This window comes from Candoia aspera, chromosome 5, assembly GCF_035149785.1.
Source record: "Candoia aspera isolate rCanAsp1 chromosome 5, rCanAsp1.hap2, whole genome shotgun sequence".
Classification (NCBI taxonomy): Eukaryota; Metazoa; Chordata; class Lepidosauria; order Squamata; family Boidae; genus Candoia; species Candoia aspera.
This window is the reverse complement of record NC_086157.1, coordinates 100,934,170-100,953,059: the sequence shown is the minus strand read 5'-3', so window position 1 is coordinate 100,953,059 and position 18,890 is coordinate 100,934,170. Positions and strand designations below refer to the sequence as shown.

Sequence of the window (18,890 nt, the reverse complement as noted above, 5' to 3'; positions counted from 1 at the left end):
CCTCAATAGGTGAAGTTGGAAGCCATGTTTAACAGGTCTGAACATGGAGTGCGGATGTCAAAACAAAAAGCCTCAAGATAGGTGGCACAGTGTAGTTGAAGTCCTGCTGCTTTTGACATGTGTAAAATGTGACACATTTTAAAAAGGGGTTGAGCTTTGATAGGACAGTCGCAACCACCATCTTGACTTTTTTGACCCTCTCCTGTAGATAGCCCGTTTACCATATCTTTCCAATCAGTCGATTATATGCCAATTAGTTTGTTATCAATCCTGTGAAAACTTTACGCTAGACATTTAAATGAAAAATTAACCTCTTACCTTGAACGCTTTTTTTTAACAAATGCTCAGGCTGCTGTTAGGAACATGACACTGATTTGATCAGTGTTTTATATTAGCTTACCTACAGTAGCAGGAAGATATTCTATTTCCCTGCTGTTTGCAGGGAAATATTTGCTGCTTTGATAGATTTTAAGGCCACTTTTGATTCTGTTAATGGGACAAAACTCTGGGCTAAATTAGAGAACTTGGTCCCTGACAGGGGTCCCACATATTTAATACAGGCACTATATCAAGATAGTATAAAGCAAGTTAGATGCAACAGAAAAGGTTTACTTGCAGGTGATATAATAATGAACAAGGGTGTGAGAAAAAGTTGGACTCTGGCCCCTACATTATTTAATACCTATGTCAATGAGCTGGAGAATACATTAGTTCAGGTTGATAGCTACTGCCCATCATTAGCCAAAAGGAAATTTTGTGCTTTGTTATATGAGGATGATGCTGTACTTCTTTCACATACTAGATTGGGATTGAAACACCTACTTGAAATATTGTTAAATATTGCCAAGATAATCAATTACAAATCAGCTATGATAAAACTAAAATGTTGGCTTTTGAGAAAAAAAAGTTAAAAAGTACAGCTGGAAAATTCAAGCTCATGTGATAACACAACTTGAGAATTTTAGTTATTTGGGCATTTTATTTAATCACGCTTTATCCTGGCAACATCATTCTGAAAGCAAAATCTACTATTATGGTCTTGCTTCAATATTTTTATTCAAAAGAAGGAAGATTTGTTCCTACAGCAATACAGGTTTTTAATGCAAAAACTGCATCTCAAATTTTGGGATTTGGATTACATTGCCAAAAATAACAGCCGAACTGCAGGTGAATTTTTAAGATTGCTTTTAAATGTTCCAAGTTGTGTTCCAAACTTCCAGACTGTGTTCCTCTCCTGGAAACTGGGCAGTGCCCTTTGAAAACAAAGGCTTGGCTAAGCACTATTAAGTTTTGGTTGCAAATATGAGGAAGGATTTTTTCATGAAATCCCAGATGAATCTTTCGTAGATATGTGGTTTAAACAGGTGACCCAAAAGATAAGTCAGATTGGCCTTGTTCCTGATTATTTATTTTCCAGTCATCAGCATTTCATTATATTAAACAAAGATTATGGGATAATTCGGTACAGGAATTAATGGCTATAGCCAAAGTCCCATGTTCAACTGTAGCTTTTGGTATTAATTATAAATATACTTTTCAACTCCCTAGATATCTTAATGGTTTATATTTAAGTAAATACAGAATAGACTTTTCAAAAGCCAGATTAAATGTATTGTCGTTAAATCCCATCTCTCAAAGATTTTGTCCCTGTGATAGTATTGATCTTGAAATGGTGGATCATCTTTTATTGTATTGTGAAGTCTTCGGCAGATGTTATCTGGCCTATTTTAAAATCAAAACCAGGAAGAGATACTTCTGAGTATGTTAAAATTTTACTTGTAGATGAAAATCCTAAAATTACAGAGGCAACAGCCAGATTTTTAACGATAGCTATAAAAACAAGGTCTTTAGCAAGACATCAGTAAGCTGGGGTTTAAAGTGTTTTATGTAATATTTATCAAATATTTTACTTGTTACACTTTTTGATCTAATGCCAAATTTTAGATTACATTTGTTAACTTGCTACTTGGGCCTTTTGACCATAAATAAGTAAATAAATAAATAAATAAATAAATGAAATCTTTCCATGCTTTTTCTTTCTTTCCTTCTTTCCTAAAAATTATCCCACATCTAGTGTAGCTGAGGTTCCTGCGTTTCTTCTCTTTTTACAATAGGTTTCCCTGTTGCAATGCAAATTAAATGACAAGAAAAAAGTGACACCTAGTGTTGGTTTTAGAGGACTTCACTGGCTACCAGCTCTTTACAATACAGAATTTTGTAGCTCCTTCAAGATAAACATAATTTCTGTACTATAACCAGGAAATCTACATATCACCAGAAGTTGATCTGAAGGAATCTTAACTTTGCAATGACTAACAAAGTTCACTATGGCCAGAACCCACTTTCACAGATGTAACCAATTAGGACACAACAGAGATGTTCTTCTTAAAAATGCTCAAGATTCTGCCCTTGAAATGTAGACCCATGCCTAAAACCTGAACGCTCTTTGGTGAAGTTTCGTTTGGCCTCAGTAACGGTATACCTAGATACAGATTTTGAAATATTCTTTTTCCTTATGGATTCAGTCCACTATGATTGTGTTCCAAGATTCTTCATTGCTTTCACTGCAAGACATCACCAAGCCTAGCTGCTCCTTGGCAAACTGTTACATCTATTTAATGAATATTTGGTTTTTCATTTTGAATTCTAATAGTTTTTTTAAAGGGTGTTTTATGTAGGAAATATTAGATCTATTTTGTGCTATGACAGGCCACAGACAAAGTGCTTTGAAGTAGTTATTCACACTCAGACACAGGGGGTTCTGCTGAGTTTTGTGGCCACCATCTTACTTTTTTGACCCTACCCTGTGGATGCCCACAGTTTGTCAGACAGTTGCACTGAGGAAAAAAAAAATTCTAGCAGGAAAGTTCTGTCAAGCAAAATCAGAATTCCTGTGAAGGTTTGGGTCAGCAAGAAAACCAAAGCCCTTTTGATGCAGATGTTGGGGGAGATATGAGTTTGAGGTGATGCTAGTGTAGGGTTACCAGATATCTGAACAGGCAAAGGAGGACATGGACAATTGGAAAGGAGAACACACTAACATTTAACTTTCTTGGCATCTGCGACAAAAATTACAGCGAAAAACTGCAAAAAAAAGTATTTAGGCCTACATGTATATGAAATTACTTTCTCCAGCATCAGAAAGACCAGTTTTTGAATGCCTGAATGAGCTTTACAGATATCAAATAGTAGTAGAAGCTATATTATTTGACTATAAGAGGGATGTGTATAGCAAGATCTATACACATCTATACAAAGATGGAGTGAATCTTTATTACAGCCCTTGACCAAACAGTCCAGGATACAAACATACATCACAAACAGGCCAGTGAATAACCCAAATGTTCAATTCATACACTATATAGCAATATATAGTATGTCATAGGGCCAGTCACTCTCTCTCAGCCCATGACGTCAGGCTCAGGAGACAAGCTGGTCAGTCAATTCCTGTCACAATCAGTGGATCAACATTTGATTGATCTGAAAAAAGTGAACTCTGAACCTGGCAAGAAAACGCTAGGAAGAAAAGAAAATAATATTCAATAACAGGATCAAGCTAGCCAACTTTGCTTTAGCAGATAGCATACTCTGTGGTTGCCTGTACCAAATGTCCCACTTATTAAAGACTGTCAGGTAAGATGGTCAGAACCCTGGGTCAACCTGTGCCCAATTCTGCAGTAGCAGCACAATGTTTTGTCATGTTGAGAGTAGTTGATGGTTTCGCAGCTGCCGAAAATAAATGTGTATACAGGTAGTCCTTGTTTAATGACCACTCAGTCAGCAACTGTCCAAAGTTACAACAGCATTGAATAAGTGGTAGTTACTAGTTCTTGAAGTTATGACTGTTGCAGTGCCCCTGCAGTCACATAATTGCAGTCCAGGTGCTCAGCAACTGGCCCAGATTTATGACTGTTGCAGTGTCCCCACACCACATGATCATGATTTCCAACCTTCCCTGACAGCTTCCCACAAGCAAAGTCAATGGGGAAGCCAGCAGAAAGTCAGAAGTTGAGATCACATGAGGTCCTTGCTTAACAATCCATGGTGATTTGCTTAATGGCAACTGGGGATTCCTGGGATTACCATCGCTAAGCAATGAGGTCACGTGACATTGTGCTTTATGACCACATCACTTAGTGAAGGAAATTCCAGTCCCAATTACTGTCGTTAAGCGAGGACTACATATAGAATTCACCAGGTCTGCCTAGCTAAATCTTTACAAAGGGCCAAGGAGAGTAGAGAAGATGTCCCAGTGGAACAAAGCATGCAAGAGGACAGGATTTGGTTTTGATTTCCCTGTACCTCATGCTCCACAAAGGCCATCTTGCAATATCTTCTCGGTAGCCATCCCAGGGGTCCTCATATGGTGTCCTTTTTATGATGGCCCAAGACATGCTTTGATCTCCCCAGTCATCTCTAAATTTGAGGGTCATACTGATAGATTTTATGTTTATTTCTTTTTAAGGGACGCTGACTCTACACTCACACACCAGGTGGCCAAATATTTTTATCAAGTTATACAACTATGCAAAACTTTGAATTAGATATATTGTTTCACTGTTTTATTGTTTTCCTTTTAGATTAGTTGGATTAAACTATTTTCTTTTATAGTAAAGACTGGTCAAAGACCATAATAAAGATATTCATTATTCAGAATGTGTGTATATAAAATAAAGGAAATAGTTTCATTATATATAACAACACAATGAAAAAACTCAGATGCAAAATTTATTCTGCCACTCTCATAATTCAGCTTCTTTAAAGTGAGATGTGTGTACCTTTCATTGTTCCAAGGATTTCTTGGTCCAATATTGCTGCATAGCCTCCATTAGAACAGATTCAACTGTAAACTATGGCTGGGTTTACATAACTTGCTAGATTAATTTTAAATGCAGTTGGGTCATTTGTGATTCAATGTGTTGTGGGAACCCGGACATTGTTTTAGCATATTATGTGAACCAGGCCATCACATTAAGCCACATTATAGTTAATTGGGGGGAACATACAGTATCTGAACATAGCAATTGTGCTTTGTTACTTTGGGTTTAGGCTTCAGCATCTTGTGTGAACTCTACCACGATTTGATCCAAGGAACAGAATTGGAGACAGATAATTGAAGTCACCCTGTAATGCAGGGTTTCTGAACCAGGGTTCCATGAGAGGTCACTAGGGGTTCCCTGGGAGATCACAATTTATTTGAAAAATTATTTTAAATTCAGGCAACTTCACATTAAATAAGTAAGTTTCATTCTTTATTCTTAGTTTAAGAACACCATTAATGCATATATACAGGCCTACCCATGAAACAAATGATTTTTTAACTTGTGGCCTCTATTTCAGCCTGAATGTGCAGGGGTTCCCCAAGGTCTGAAAAATATTTCAAGTTTCAAAGTTGAGAAAGGCTGTTGTAATGTTTTATCTAGTTAGGGAAAGGATTTGGAGGACAATGCTAAAAGGCTGCTTGATGTCTTATATTTTGCCTTGCTTCAAAAACTTCATGAAATGAATTATCAATACAAGACAATGCCCATAATGAGTGACCAGAGAAGGATATTGTTGGGTAATCTCATTTGGACATCATGTTATTTTACAGGATATTTAGGCACCCTTGTCTTCTACTTATCAAACCATCCCCCCACTTCCCCATGTTTTCTCTTAATTTAAACAGCACACATTCTGGGGAGGAAAAAAATCTGCACAGTTTTTAATGTGTTGTCTGTATTCATGTGCTTTATTTATCATTTTTTTAAAAAAAATACATACACAATATAACAAATAGTTAAGGAAACATAACTATTACTTCACATATTTCTGCATGCTGGAAACGTGTAGACAGTATTATAGTAAATACAAAATGGATGAAAACATAATTAAAACAGAGGTCCTTTTCCTTTGTAAGGAATTATGCTCTACATTTTTTTGCTAAAATGATCTTACTTTAAAAAATATGACTGACATTCCTCTAAGGAACTCTAGCAATCTGGGAATGATCTTCAGATGTTCATTTTCCATGGTTTCCTTCAAGATTCTTTTGTGGTCTTTGGGGAAAAAACTTTTGCTGAGTGTTTGGGGTCTTAATTTATAGGTAAATGTAGCACACAGGCTCATAAAAAAAAGCCTTACTTCCATCCTTAGGAGTTGAGCATCATCCTGAAAAGTGTTTAATTCTTTCCCCAAGCTATTCCTTAATTCACCTTCAGGTCACCTGAGATGCTCTTCCATAACACCCCCTAGAAATTCAATTTAAATTAAAAATCATTTTTTAAAAATTAAAAAACTTAAATTCTCATGACGCTGCCAAAACCTATGATGTTTTATTGTTTCAAGATCAGATTTTACAAGATTTCAAGTGAGAATGATGAACTCTCACAAGATTCTGAAATTCAAACATCTTTCCCCCACTCCAAAAAAACTATTTTTAATTTTATTATTGGAAGATTGCATGATGCTGCCTATTGCCAACAAGGATGCACTCTTTTTTCTAACAGGTTTAGTTTCTCCAATCAGCCCTTGACAGGAAGATTGTCATTTTATTTATTCAACTATTAAATACTGTTATAAAGGTAAAGGTTTCCCTTGACATTAAGTTCAGTTGGGTCCGACTCTATAGGGCGGTGCTCATCTCCATTTCAAAGCCAAAGAGCCGGCTAATCCACACAAAATGTTTATACATGATGAAAAACTAAACCCTTTCAATTTAACTCAGTTCCAGACTGATATCTATATGTCCCATATATACAATATAAAATCAGTGGCAACATTATCTGAGCTTGTTCACAGAATCAAGCTCTAGTTTAAAAAAATATCCATATACAATATTATTTTTCATGAGTAGCAAATTAGTCCACAGTTCAGAACCTGGCTTAATATGTTCAGCACCAGAAAATCGAGTTAGTTCCCAAGACACGAATAATTCTTTCACTCCAGATGCTGAATTCAAACTGTAGTGGTCCATTGAAGAAATATAAATAGCCTACAAAAGATGAAAACTAGTTAGTTAAAAATACTGCTTGTTGTTGCTACCACATTGTTCGTTTATTAATCAAATTTATATGGCTGCCCATTTTACCAAAGGTGACTCTGGGCAGCGTACAATAATAATATTGTTGCTGGTGTTGAATACAGTTTTTCAAAACACAAGGACCTAGATTCTGAGTTTGCTCCCATTAGCAGGATACTTCAGGGAGTTAATTCTATTCCCAGGATATTCCTGCCCAGAGCAGGGGAAGGAGGAAACTTTCAGCCAAAGGGTATCTGTAGCATAGGGTTGAACCATGGAGTTCTTGGTACTCTCTGAGTTTGGTTGTTTGCTTGCATACATTTCATTACCCAACTAGGTCACATCAGCAGTGCAAGTAAGTGTGGGGTTTTCTGCCTGGTGATACATAGCAGCTTGCCCTGCCAGTTTTGGTGGGGATGTGATTTCCTCCTTATGGTTCCCTGATTAGAGTCTTGTTTTCTGCCTGATTGTTTCTCTGCTGTTGATGCATCTGAGTGTTGGCTGCTGGAGGGGATGTGTTCTGGTGTTTTTGTTTTCTTCCCAGATTTTTTATTGTCTCTTTTGAATGGTGCATACATGTGGTTTATGTGTATGTGTCTATTGATGGCTGATCTGTTGTATCTCACCATTTTTTTAAAAAAGGAAGTTACAAAAAGCTGTGGGCAAAATGTTGCTCCTCCCCTTTCCACGAAGGCAGAAGACAACTTTGGGATGACTTCTGACTATTTTCTTCCTGGCCCCTTTCTCAGTCTGTTACAAATCTCCAAATAAAAGGAGCTCTGCTTAATATTACGAGGAAGGAAGAGAAAAGGGTGATATCATGTTCTGAGGAAGGGGTTAATGGTTTGGTTAGATCCCTCCTTTCCAAGGAGAATAAAAGGAGGAGGCTGAAGCTACTTATCATTTTAATTCCCCCGCAACATCTCAGAGGAGCCTCCCTCAATTTGGTACCTTTCAGGTAGATTGGATGGATTATGTCTGTTTGGAACAATGGCCAGTGCCCCAAGGGAACACTACTTGATGATTTTGTAGAAACTAAAATGGAAACTAGGCCAATCTATCAAGGACTGTGGCAGTGGTGGTCCAGAAAAAAGAGCAGTTACCTAAGGACACTGGAAGCCCGCAAGTGTCCCCATCCCTCAAAAACTAAACACACATACCATTTTTCTGATAGACTGCATCCACCCGGTGACCAATTCCTGGGAAATCATCCTCTATAAATCTAGGGTAGCCTTTGTCCATGACCTGGTTCTGTTCATCATAACTACATTGAAGATGTGAACAAATGAAAAACAATTACTATTGTTATCCATTGTTTATTTACAGCATTGTATATATTGCAATTCTTTGTCAAGGATTTCTTTTCAACACAATTTACAGCACAGAAAATATAACATCCAGATTATACAAATGGTTCGTCAATAACATAAAGTGCTAGAAAAACAAAGCGGTTGAATAGAGCTACCCTGAAAGATACATAGTTCCAGCAGCAGTGCACCAGTGTGTGCTGGAACATACAAAAAAGTTTATTTCCTATGTCAGTAGACACATACTCATATGTGTGTGTGTCTACACAATCTTTTTTATTAACATTATAAAGTGGGGGTGCTACACAAAAAGTTTGAATGACTATCGCTTCACGCACTGCAACAGAAAAGAGAGACAGAGTAAGCTTAAACAGCAACAGATCAACAGAATTATACTGATTGCTTAAAATTCAGGGGATGTATTTTCTAAATGAGACATTTCCATGACATTTACTTTAATATAACAGAATAACCTTGCCTGCAACTATTTCTCCATTCTGAAAAAAGTTAAATGATGAATTGAATCTAGATATGATCATATATAAAATAGACATCCTGAAGCAAACCTGAATAAAATAAATAAATAAATAATTTAATTGTTAATTATGAAGTTTTCTTGGCCTACATCAACATAATGATGAAGGTGATTCCTGTTTGTTCCCCTGGATTTATTCTAAGTATAACTATAATCTAAATATCTGAACATCCTATTAATTAAAAGTGTTCTAGTACACCATGACAGTTATGAACCAGAACGATTGAAAGGATGAGAAAGAAAATCTGACTATAATTTAACAGGAGATGGTAGCACCTGGCTGCTCTTGTCTAAGATTGGTAGCTAAATAGCGTTGGATCAGACATCTGCTTGGACGGGAGAACTCCAGAAAATCCAGGACTGACAAATAATAAAAAGTAAAAAGAAGGAAACCATTCCTGTACTGATGTCATGAAAACTGCATGGACATAACCATGAAGTCACCTTGAATCAAATTTGATTCAAGGGCTTATTTATCTTTACCTATCAACAAAAGATGGTGAGAAGAATCTTCAACATACCTCCAGTATTCTTCTCCTGTAAAAAAGAGAGTTTTCCCAGTCTCGCTTATATGGACAGCTGCATCTATTGTCTTTATGGATTTTGGGAAACCCAGTTCATAAATTTTTCTAGGGTAGCCCTCTATTATGTCATAACCATTCAAAGCCCAAACTTTTTTGCCTGTAACAAAAGTAGAAAACATATTCTATTATATTTTACATAATAGTCATTATACATTCTTAGACCTGAGGAAGTCTCAACCTAAGTTTCCATTGCTGTGTAATGAAACCAAGCAAGAATTGTTTCACAAGGAGAAAGTGACGGTGAATAAAACATATAAAATACCAGATGCTTTCACTTTATATATTTGGGGCAGCATCCTGATTGAGTTTAAATTTGATTCCTAAAGGCAGAACTTTTAGTCTGCCCTGGAGAAAGCAATGGGATTTGAAAGACTTGACTTTAGTTGGAACACTGTCCATTCTAATACAGTTTCTAGCAGGGGAAGTTACATAAGTATTTTGTAGCGAAACCACGAAAGAGTCTTGTGATGCCATATAGTTCCTTATTGTTCATTCTAATATTGGTATGTAATTATGGGTAAAGACTCTTATGAAGGGCTAATTTATACCGCAGTCCTATAATTTCTGGGGATGCATCCTAGAGGCTATTGGAAGTTTTGCATCCCCCCCTCCAAGGACCAAGATAAAGAGGTCTGAGTATGACCATAGAGATGAAGATCCAATCTTGCAAACCCAGTTTCAGCTAACAGTCACTTGGGCATCGATAAAACAAAAAAGAAAATATTCAGTAGGTGGGTTAGGGAAAATGGAGAGAAGGCATGAACCTATAGGATCTAAAACTTTCCATTTCTTTAACACAGCACTGGAACTGAAGCAAAAATATACCAGCTTCTTGTTGCTATTAAAATTCACCCACTTGCCAATAGAATTTTTGTGTCTGTGGTTTATTTCATCTATTCAATTAATCCCTAAACTTTTCTCTAACTGGATAATACCTTCTCCCAATGATTAAAAAGCCACAGAAGGTTCAGTAACATACTTTTGATTAAAAAAACAACAACTGCAAACAAAATATTTCTATTTTGGCAGTTAAGAGGCAGAGGTGGACTTTAATTAGGCATTGTCTTTATTTAACAGTTATACTGTATGTATTTAATGCTTTTAAATTTTGTTTTAATTGTAACTTCATTAATTGCCAGAATTATAACTTATTTTTAATTTTTATTACCATTAGCAAATTGGAGTATCACTTTTGATGGAGAGGAGGACATAAATTAAACATAAAAAAAAAATCTTCGTCAACTTACCCCGAAAAAACAGCACACGATCTTTGTCAGAGTGTTCATATGCTGCATCAATTTTGCTTGGAATTTCTGGCCAAAATGATCTAATTTGCACCAAATCTGCTTCAACCATCTGAGGATGTAGGCGCCAGAAAAATCTAAGAGGGAGAGGAATGTTTTGTTATAGAATGCCAACATTTTATTGAACATACTGACTGGTTCTAGAACTTGATTGTCTGGAGTTAGGGCAATATTGTACAGCTACCAATAAATGTCACAGCCATTAAATAGCTCTGTTGAATTGAGGGAACTGAACTCTGGTTTGGCATTTAAGAAGGGTTTAAAAACTCTTTGCTTTTAATGTAATTGCCTATGTTTATTGTTTTTCTGTTTATAGCAACCACTGTGAGACTGTAAGGATGGAGAACCAAGGGGCAATGGTTAATTGCACCTGGGTACTCTAACCTTACACATCAAAGGGAAGGAAGGATAGAGGAGAGACTACAAGCAATGAAGAGGCAAGGGATAAGAAGAGAGCAGATGGCAGCAACCCCATTCACAACTGAGAGACTGAGAGGCCACCATCACACAAGCTGTCAACGCAGAGGAAGGAGTGGGACAAAGAAAAAGCAGGAGGCTTAAGAAGGGAGGTGGGAGGAAGTGGAGCCAGTTGTGGCTTTGACAGTCTGAGGTAAAGACCTAATAAAGAACTTCATATATCCATTGTGGCTTGTGCTGTGGGTTTCTGAAATTAGGCCTTAAAATAAAAACCTCACAGAGACATCGGTAGCTGGCAATATAAAAACTTGAATGTAAATATTCAAGTTATAAAGCATGTTTATTACCATGCATACATTCAACAGTATCATATACAGTACTAGCTTTCTTATTCTAGGAATCAGAAGCATTATTAGAGATAAGAAAGACCATGTTCCCTTTGGGTCACTGAGGGCTTTCCCCTCTGTGAACTGAAGTCTGAAATTGAATGTTGAAATCTTAAACTGAATTGCTGAATCCATATATCCTGGCAGAAAACTATATTAGAAGGAAATTTATTATCCCCCCCACACACACACACACACAACAACACACACCAATGATGCCTATCCTCCATCAATTGCCTCTGTTCCCAGTCACTGCCAATCTCCCAAGTTCCCTCCAAGCTCCCTGCAGGCCTAGCAGATTTTATTCAAGTTGGGGATACCATTGGGATCAGAGGGAAAACATTAACACCTAGACAGTTAATGACAGTTTAAGCTTATATCTCTCATGGCCTGGGGATAAAATAAATGCAATGACATGGGGACAGAACCAAAAACGATATTACAGGTCCCAACTATGTCATGGATAGATACAAGCAGAGAATAGTCCTAAAATATGAGCACAGTTTTCAACCACCCCTTCATCAGACCTTCAGAGATACTGATAGGTCAACTTAAACAAGTCTTAAGCTCAAGAAGTAGATCTGGAAAGGGTCATCTGGAGTCAGCTTGGCAACTTCCAACTTGAGTTTGATTGATTTCAAGGTATTTTGATTGCAAGTATAATTCTAGGCAGACCATAATGGTCAAACAACCTAAATTTACAGACTGTCTATCCCTAAAAGCACATGTACATAAAAGCTATTGAATAAGATGATGGTGATGAGGATGATATTCACATAATGCACAATTTATTTGTTGTTGTTGTTTATTCGTTTAGTCGCTTCCGACTCTTTGTGACTTCATGGACCAGCCCAGGCCAGAGCTTCCTGTCAGTTGTCAACACCCCCAGCTCCCCCAGGGACGAGTCCGTCACCTCTATAATATACAATTTATTTGTAGAGGATAATAAAATGTATATTTGCCTGCTTTGCCTGCTTTTGACTTTAACTGAAATAATAGAGATACTCTTGGTTTTTACAGAATATAGAACAAGCTGTTGGTGGATAATCAAGTTAGCATACAATGCAATGATTAATCATTGGTTTGAGGAAGTGATTGTTGCAAAGATGTTTTCATCTCTGATGTTTGGAAGATATGCATATGGATGTCAAGTTGTGCAGATTTAATTTAATTTAATTCTATATGCCTCCTTTATATCAGTGAAATATCTCATAAAGTCCATAAATGTGAATGAAATCCTTCATATTTAATTTATATCTTACCGGTCCTTGAAGATCATCATTTCTCCTCGAAATTCTGTGATAGCATCAAGTGTTAAGTTTTCACTGCATTTCTCAGGGGTTTTTGGATGATCAGGATGGGGATCATGATCTCCTGCACCTGTGTCAATAAATTGTTTTCTAATTAAGTATAAATTACATATTATGATAATATAATATTAGTCCATACTTATGTATGCGTGGCATTCTAAGACTTTGGGCAGTCCACTAAATAAATAATGTATTTGTGGAATGCATAACATTTCTGCATTATTTTTCTCCTATCCCTTCTCATCCAAATGATGAAGAAATTTATTTGAAAGAGAGTTTCAGTGAAATTCTTGTGGGTCCATTGTGGAGTTCTTGCACTCACATAGTTACACAATGGCCAAGGAGTGTTTGTGAATGTCCCATTTTTCATTGTAAAATCATCTCTCCTGTTTTGTGCTGCCTTCCACCTCCCCATGCTTTCATTAAATCGCTAATCAGGAAATGTTCTCATTAGTTTGTTTTTTTTAAAGATTGGATATAGACAGCCAGGAACGTTTCAGAGCAATGGAAAGATCAGTTACAGTAAACAACAAGACCAGCAGTTTGGTGTTGCTTCAGCAAGAAAGTAAAGTCAAATACTCTACTAAGAGAAATCAGAGAAATGCTCAAGCATCCTGAGAATAACATAGAAAAGCAGAGGCCTCTTTGGCAGAGGAAGAAAACTTAAGAAATTGCAACACAGGTTTTGGTATAGCGTTACAATAAGCAGAAGCAACCACAAAGCACCAGCTTACCATAAAGAGCCTGGATTCCTTGTACATCATCATCTGGCAACAAGAACCCAGTGTTCCCTGTATATGTATAGATTGGATACATCAGAGCTCCTGGATCTCTGGAATGCTCAAGTCCCAGAGCATGGCCAAGTTCATGGGCAGCCACGAGAAACAAGTTGTATCCTAGGAAACAGTACGGCTTGTGTCAAGAAAACAATCAAGCTTGCATTGTAATTTTGCCAGATTGAAATCCGTTTTTGGGGAGTTTTTTGCTTCTTTTGATAGCATAAAAAAGAATAACACCTGTCATTTAATGGTTTGTTTAATTAGTATTACATGCTCCTCCAATGTTGCCACTGTCCATGAATGGAAATAGTATCTGTTATCTATATTACTGACCAACATATCAAAACTGCTCAGGGATGGACTACCTGTTTGCATCTGGAGGCAACATTTCTTCGTCCTACTGTTTGCAGCCTCCAAGGACTTCTAGGGGCATGGAGACGCTGCAGTTCTATCACTAGAAAGATGTTCTGATCCCACCCCATCCCCATTTTTGGAGAGGTTACTAGAGATATCTACCTACCTGCCTACCTACCTCTTGGCAACGGCCTGGACAAGTCCCTGCAGTTTTCTTGGCAAGATTTCAAAAGTGGTTTGCCATTGCCTTCTTCCTAGGTCTGAGAGAGACTGACTGGCCCAAGGTCCCTTAGCTGGCGTTGTGCTTATGGCCTCCCAGTTTCTAGCCTGGTACTTTAACCACTATACCACACTGGCTCAATAGGTTATTTTAACCTAGCAAAATTAATGCGCCAATTTTCCTGGGTTTTTCCATACTGAGAGAAAAAATAGTGCCAGCACATGATTGTCCTCTAGTGCAGAATTTCAGTGGCATGATCTAAAGGGGCTCCAAGAGACCACCATACAATCAGGGCTAGAGAGCTAAATGTGGCAGTTCCTATTTTAGGCTATGATATCAAACTCTGGCTGCAATCCTATATATATCTATAAGTAATGTTTTCTTTGAGATGAGAACTGGTGATTTCTGGGGCATGTTCATATATTTTTCCTGGCAGCAGAACAGAACTGGCTTCCAGGATCTTTTGCCAGCAGCTCTGGAATTCTCTACTGAAATCCATCCAAGTGCTGACCCTGCTTAGCTTCCAAGGCCAGACAAGTGCTTCTGCCTGCTAAGGATATGCACATTTATTTCATCTGAATTCAATGGAATATACTTTCACATTGGTGTAAATAGGAAGTGAATTAGTTGATGCAGCCCTGGCAGTATTGACAAGGAAGTGATAATCAAAATAAGCAGTTCTGCCAGTACTGACTTTGAAATTATGAAGCTGAACAATGATGAATCATACATATTTCAGCAAAAAGGGAAGTCTGCTTATGAAAGAAGTCACTGGTTAAATATTGTCTAGCTTGGCATCAAACACTGTTCAGAACCAAACAACATGAAGGTAGTGGAAATGCTTTTTAAAGCACACGTTACCTTTGGAATCTGTGGACCACAGTTCATCTTCATCAAAATGAGCATCTCCTCCAGAACCTGGTCCAGGAGGGAAAGCATGAGCCAAGAGACCAGAAGGTCCATCAAAAGGATAGAAATCACCATGCTCTACAAACATATGGAACAATAATAAAATACCATTAGTATGTTTAATTGCTAATCAAATAAAATGATAACCCTTCTGTTAACATACAAAAGCAAGTAAAGAACATAAACAGAGCCCTGAAGCTGGATTAGGCCACCTACCCATGAAGTCCACCATTTCTTGTTACACAGTGACCAACCAAAAGCATTCAAAACACTCACAAATTCAGACAGGACAATAATAGTCCTGTTGATCCCCAGAATTTTGGATATGCTGCTTGGGATTCCAGCATTACCAAACACCCATCAAAACTAGCAGCTATCAGTAACCATGTCCTCCATGGCTTCATCAGAAAACCACTGAGGCAGCAATTTCCTCACTAATTACCTCTCCTTCCAAAGGAGATCATGATGTCTGCTATGCCACTACGGATTCTAGTGAAGTTGAGTGGTGTCACATCAGACCAGACTTTGAATGCCTTTTTGAAGGCTCGGTCCACTTCAGACTTTTTCAGATCTGGGGTGTAATTTACAATCCTGTCAAAAACAGACAAATTATTATTATTATTTTTAGACTCTGAAGAAGATTGCAAAACATGCAGTGACAATAATCCAAATGTGATACTCTCCTTTCTGCTTTTGATTTTGCAAATAGAAGCAGTTTTCCTATTTACTGAAGTAGGTTTTCTGGCCACCAAATGTGTGGGCATTTTTCTTTTTTTCTGTTTGACAGAGTAATAGCAAATGTGTCTTTATTTTTAGAAGTGGCTATAAAAGACACAGTTCATACATAATTGAAATAATTTAGGCTGTTCAGGTCTGTTAGACTTGTGGTCTGTCTTAAACTTGTTTACTGGGAGTTGCTTTGTGATTAATCAGTGTTTAAATACATAACATTCATCTTGTATTAGCCATGTATGATATTCTCAAAAATGAAAGCAGACAATCCCTCTGAGGATATGGAACATATTTAAAATGACATTGACATTTCTATTAAAAACATCCCAGCACCTCATTCCTATGCTCCAATTCTTTGCTTACAGTTTGTAAGCAGAAGCATGAAGTGAAATCATATAGGATAACTGAAATATGCTCAAATTCTTACCTCTTCTAAAGGACAAGAAATGACAGTATAAATAAAAGGTTTACAAATGTTGCACTTAGTTTTGTGTTCATACGGCTGAACTAAACAGTAGTTCAGTTCAGTAGATCTGATTGCCTAATCATACAAAAAAACACAACTTATATGGTAAATACCTAATCTGCTTCATTAAAAAATAAAGCCTTTGAGGGAGGAAGTATAATCCAGTGGCCGACTGATGTCTTGAATATGAGGTCAGAATTAGCAAACGCTTAAGAGCTTAGAGTGAGCTGGACCAGCTAGGTTGGAAGCAGTAAGTCTAAAGACAAGATTACTACCAAATCATGGCGCAGTTATTGTCCACATCCAAGGCTGAGAAGTGGGTGGCAAAGAGTAAAGGCAGGCAAAACAGATGCAGTGTTTAAATCCAGTATCTGACTTATAAATATAGCAAAATTCCTAGATGCTGCAGTAGCTGATGTTCATCTTCTAAAAGCAGCTTTTGCATCTGCAGTAAAAGCATCTTATCTGAGCCTCACCTTCAAATCTTCTATGTTAATCAGTGCATGTTTGCGTTCCTAGACAGAGATTTATTACTGTATCAAGGTGAAGCTCTGGCATTCCTTTTAGAAGGCTTAATAGATAAAATGGGCTATTGGTCTGCCACATGAAATGGCATTTCCTTCAGGTTTATAATTTAAGAGGAACGTAGCAATGTATGCCAACCCAATCTTACAGAAAATGCTATGACCTATGTCTGGGATGGGCACCCTCTGTACCCACGCCTGCATGTGATCTCCAAAGGTGTTTCTTGCAGCTCCTAGATAGTCTTGGGCAGTGATTGTGCTTTCATGTGGCTTTGTGGAAGAAAACACACAAAACCTGCACTGCCCACCATAAGACACTTAACAGAGTTTTCAAAAACAAAGAAGCCCCCCACCCCCCAAAGATCCCTCAGAAAGCTTAGGAAATTATGGGAAATCCCATCCCATCACTTTGCCTCATTGTCCCACCCAACATGGCCTTCAAACCTCCACCAAATTTTAATCCAGTCTTCCGCCTCAAAGATGTTTCCCTGGTAGCATAGGTGATGGGTGCCACTGGCACGGGAAATCCATCAGCACAAATTCTTTGGATCTGGATCTAGAGACAGGCTGCTTCTTACCTGTATGTTAAATTATTATGGGACCACTTTAGCTTTCGAGGGAAAAAGTTGTACTCCCCCACATCAGGAACACCACATCGGGGCTGCTTCATTAACTCATACGTTTCTTCATTCAGCTTGCCGGTGACTTCCAGTCCAAAAAACGACTGCATTTCTCGAAGCTTGGTGGAGACTATACCACCTGACTTCAATATGCCAGCGGGACTTGACCGGAGATTATAGTGAGTCTTCAAATAGTGCTGGAGAGAAGGAAGAGGAGAGGAAAAAATAGTCTTCCCATATGGCACTTTAATACTGATGGCAATAGTAACATAAAAGTATCACTAGCAGAAATAGAAATAGAAGTAGTAATATTCCATACAGGCTCACAAAAATAAAAGCCCAGGTCTTTTAAACTGTAGTTTACCATTCACCTGTTGAAAGAGAAGAAGGCAACACACAAAAGAAAGACAGATGCAGTAATGTGGACAATCACTTTACCTCTGCAAACTCCAGGTCCTGTTTTGTGAACTCATCACTATCATCCTCATCTGAAATCTGCAACCTAAAACACCAGGACATGCCCAGCAATAGAAAAAAAGCAGCTGCAGAGTTTGGATGCATCTTGCAAGATCAAGGGATGCTGAAGGCTGGAACTCTGATGGTTTAGCAAAATAACCTGGCATGCCTTTTATAGAGCTACTCTGATGATTCATCATGTTTCACCAAGAAGTTTCAGCTTCCGAGCCCTATAGAGTAAACATCCTTACTCTGCTCTCCCCCCCACCCCTTCTTCCCTCAAGAAGGTTTTGGGTTTGGGGAATCTTCTGTTGTCCCACTGATGGCTTTAGCATTGTGGCTTTAAATAAGCATGGCCTCAGCATATTCCCAGGTGTTGTGGAAAAAGCTGAGGGCTTCTTTTTCTGGTGACTTTGCAACAATGCATTTGACCTTTTATTGCCCTTTGGGAAGAAATTCTTTTGTCTGACAAACTAGGCCTGAGAAACAATTGCATTTTATCCTGAGCAGACATCTCTGTCTTTCCTCTGACTTATGCCTCAATGTGTAGGATTTTTTCCATGGGTCAGGAAGGAATCCAGGTGGCAGCCATTTGTAGCTGTGTGCCACCATTTAAATTTCCCCCAATGGCCTGGAATGATGTTTTTAGCCATTTTGGATCAGTTGTGGGAGGGGATACATTTTAACTTAGATCATTGTCACTGATTTGGGCTGGAGGGGAAGGGTGGATAAAGATGGATGGTGAATTTGCAAGGAGTTGGCAAGGAAATGCTAAAACATTTTGGACATTGGAGAAATTTACCAGAAAATGTGTAGGCTTTTGAGAAAACCTTGAAGCTGGCTGCTTGAAGCAGGAAGATGCAGTGTAAATTTTCCATAGGGCCATATTGGAAAATCTGCTTGCCTGCCTGCATATCTATCATCCATCCACCTATCATCTATCTATCATCTGTCTCTCTCCCATTTTGTTAGCTGCCTTGAGTACTT

General features: G+C 37.9%; 1 protein-coding gene across 1 annotated transcript; it reads right to left on the bottom strand.

The window, feature by feature from the left end:
- Positions 1 to 6,741: 6,741 nt before the first annotated feature.
- LOC134498400 (collagenase 3-like) lies at positions 6,742 to 18,008 on the bottom strand. The gene is made up of 10 exons (XM_063304477.1): positions 17,886 to 18,008; positions 17,406 to 17,644; positions 15,548 to 15,696; positions 15,058 to 15,183; positions 13,578 to 13,739; positions 12,796 to 12,913; positions 10,674 to 10,807; positions 9,364 to 9,523; positions 8,161 to 8,264; positions 6,742 to 6,973 (listed from the first exon to the last, which is right to left on the bottom strand). Exons 1-10 carry the CDS (start codon positions 18,006 to 18,008, stop codon positions 6,873 to 6,875), a joined length of 1,416 nt encoding a protein of 471 aa, XP_063160547.1. The 3' UTR covers positions 6,742 to 6,872.
- Positions 18,009 to 18,890: the final 882 nt, after the last annotated feature.

Excerpts from the sequence above, each read along its gene's own strand:
- LOC134498400 (XM_063304477.1), bottom strand. The coding sequence starts at position 18,008 with ATGCATCCAAACTCTGCAGCTGCTTTTTTTCTATTGCTGGGCATGTCC. Across the intron at positions 13,740-15,057 it reads GTGGTCCACAGATTCCAAAG|GATACAACTTGTTTCTCGTG; the intron begins GTAACGTGTGCT and ends ACTGTTTCCTAG. Across the intron at positions 8,265-9,363 it reads ACAGGAGAAGAATACTGGAG|TTATGATGAACAGAACCAGG; the intron begins GTATGTTGAAGA and ends TCTTCAATGTAG.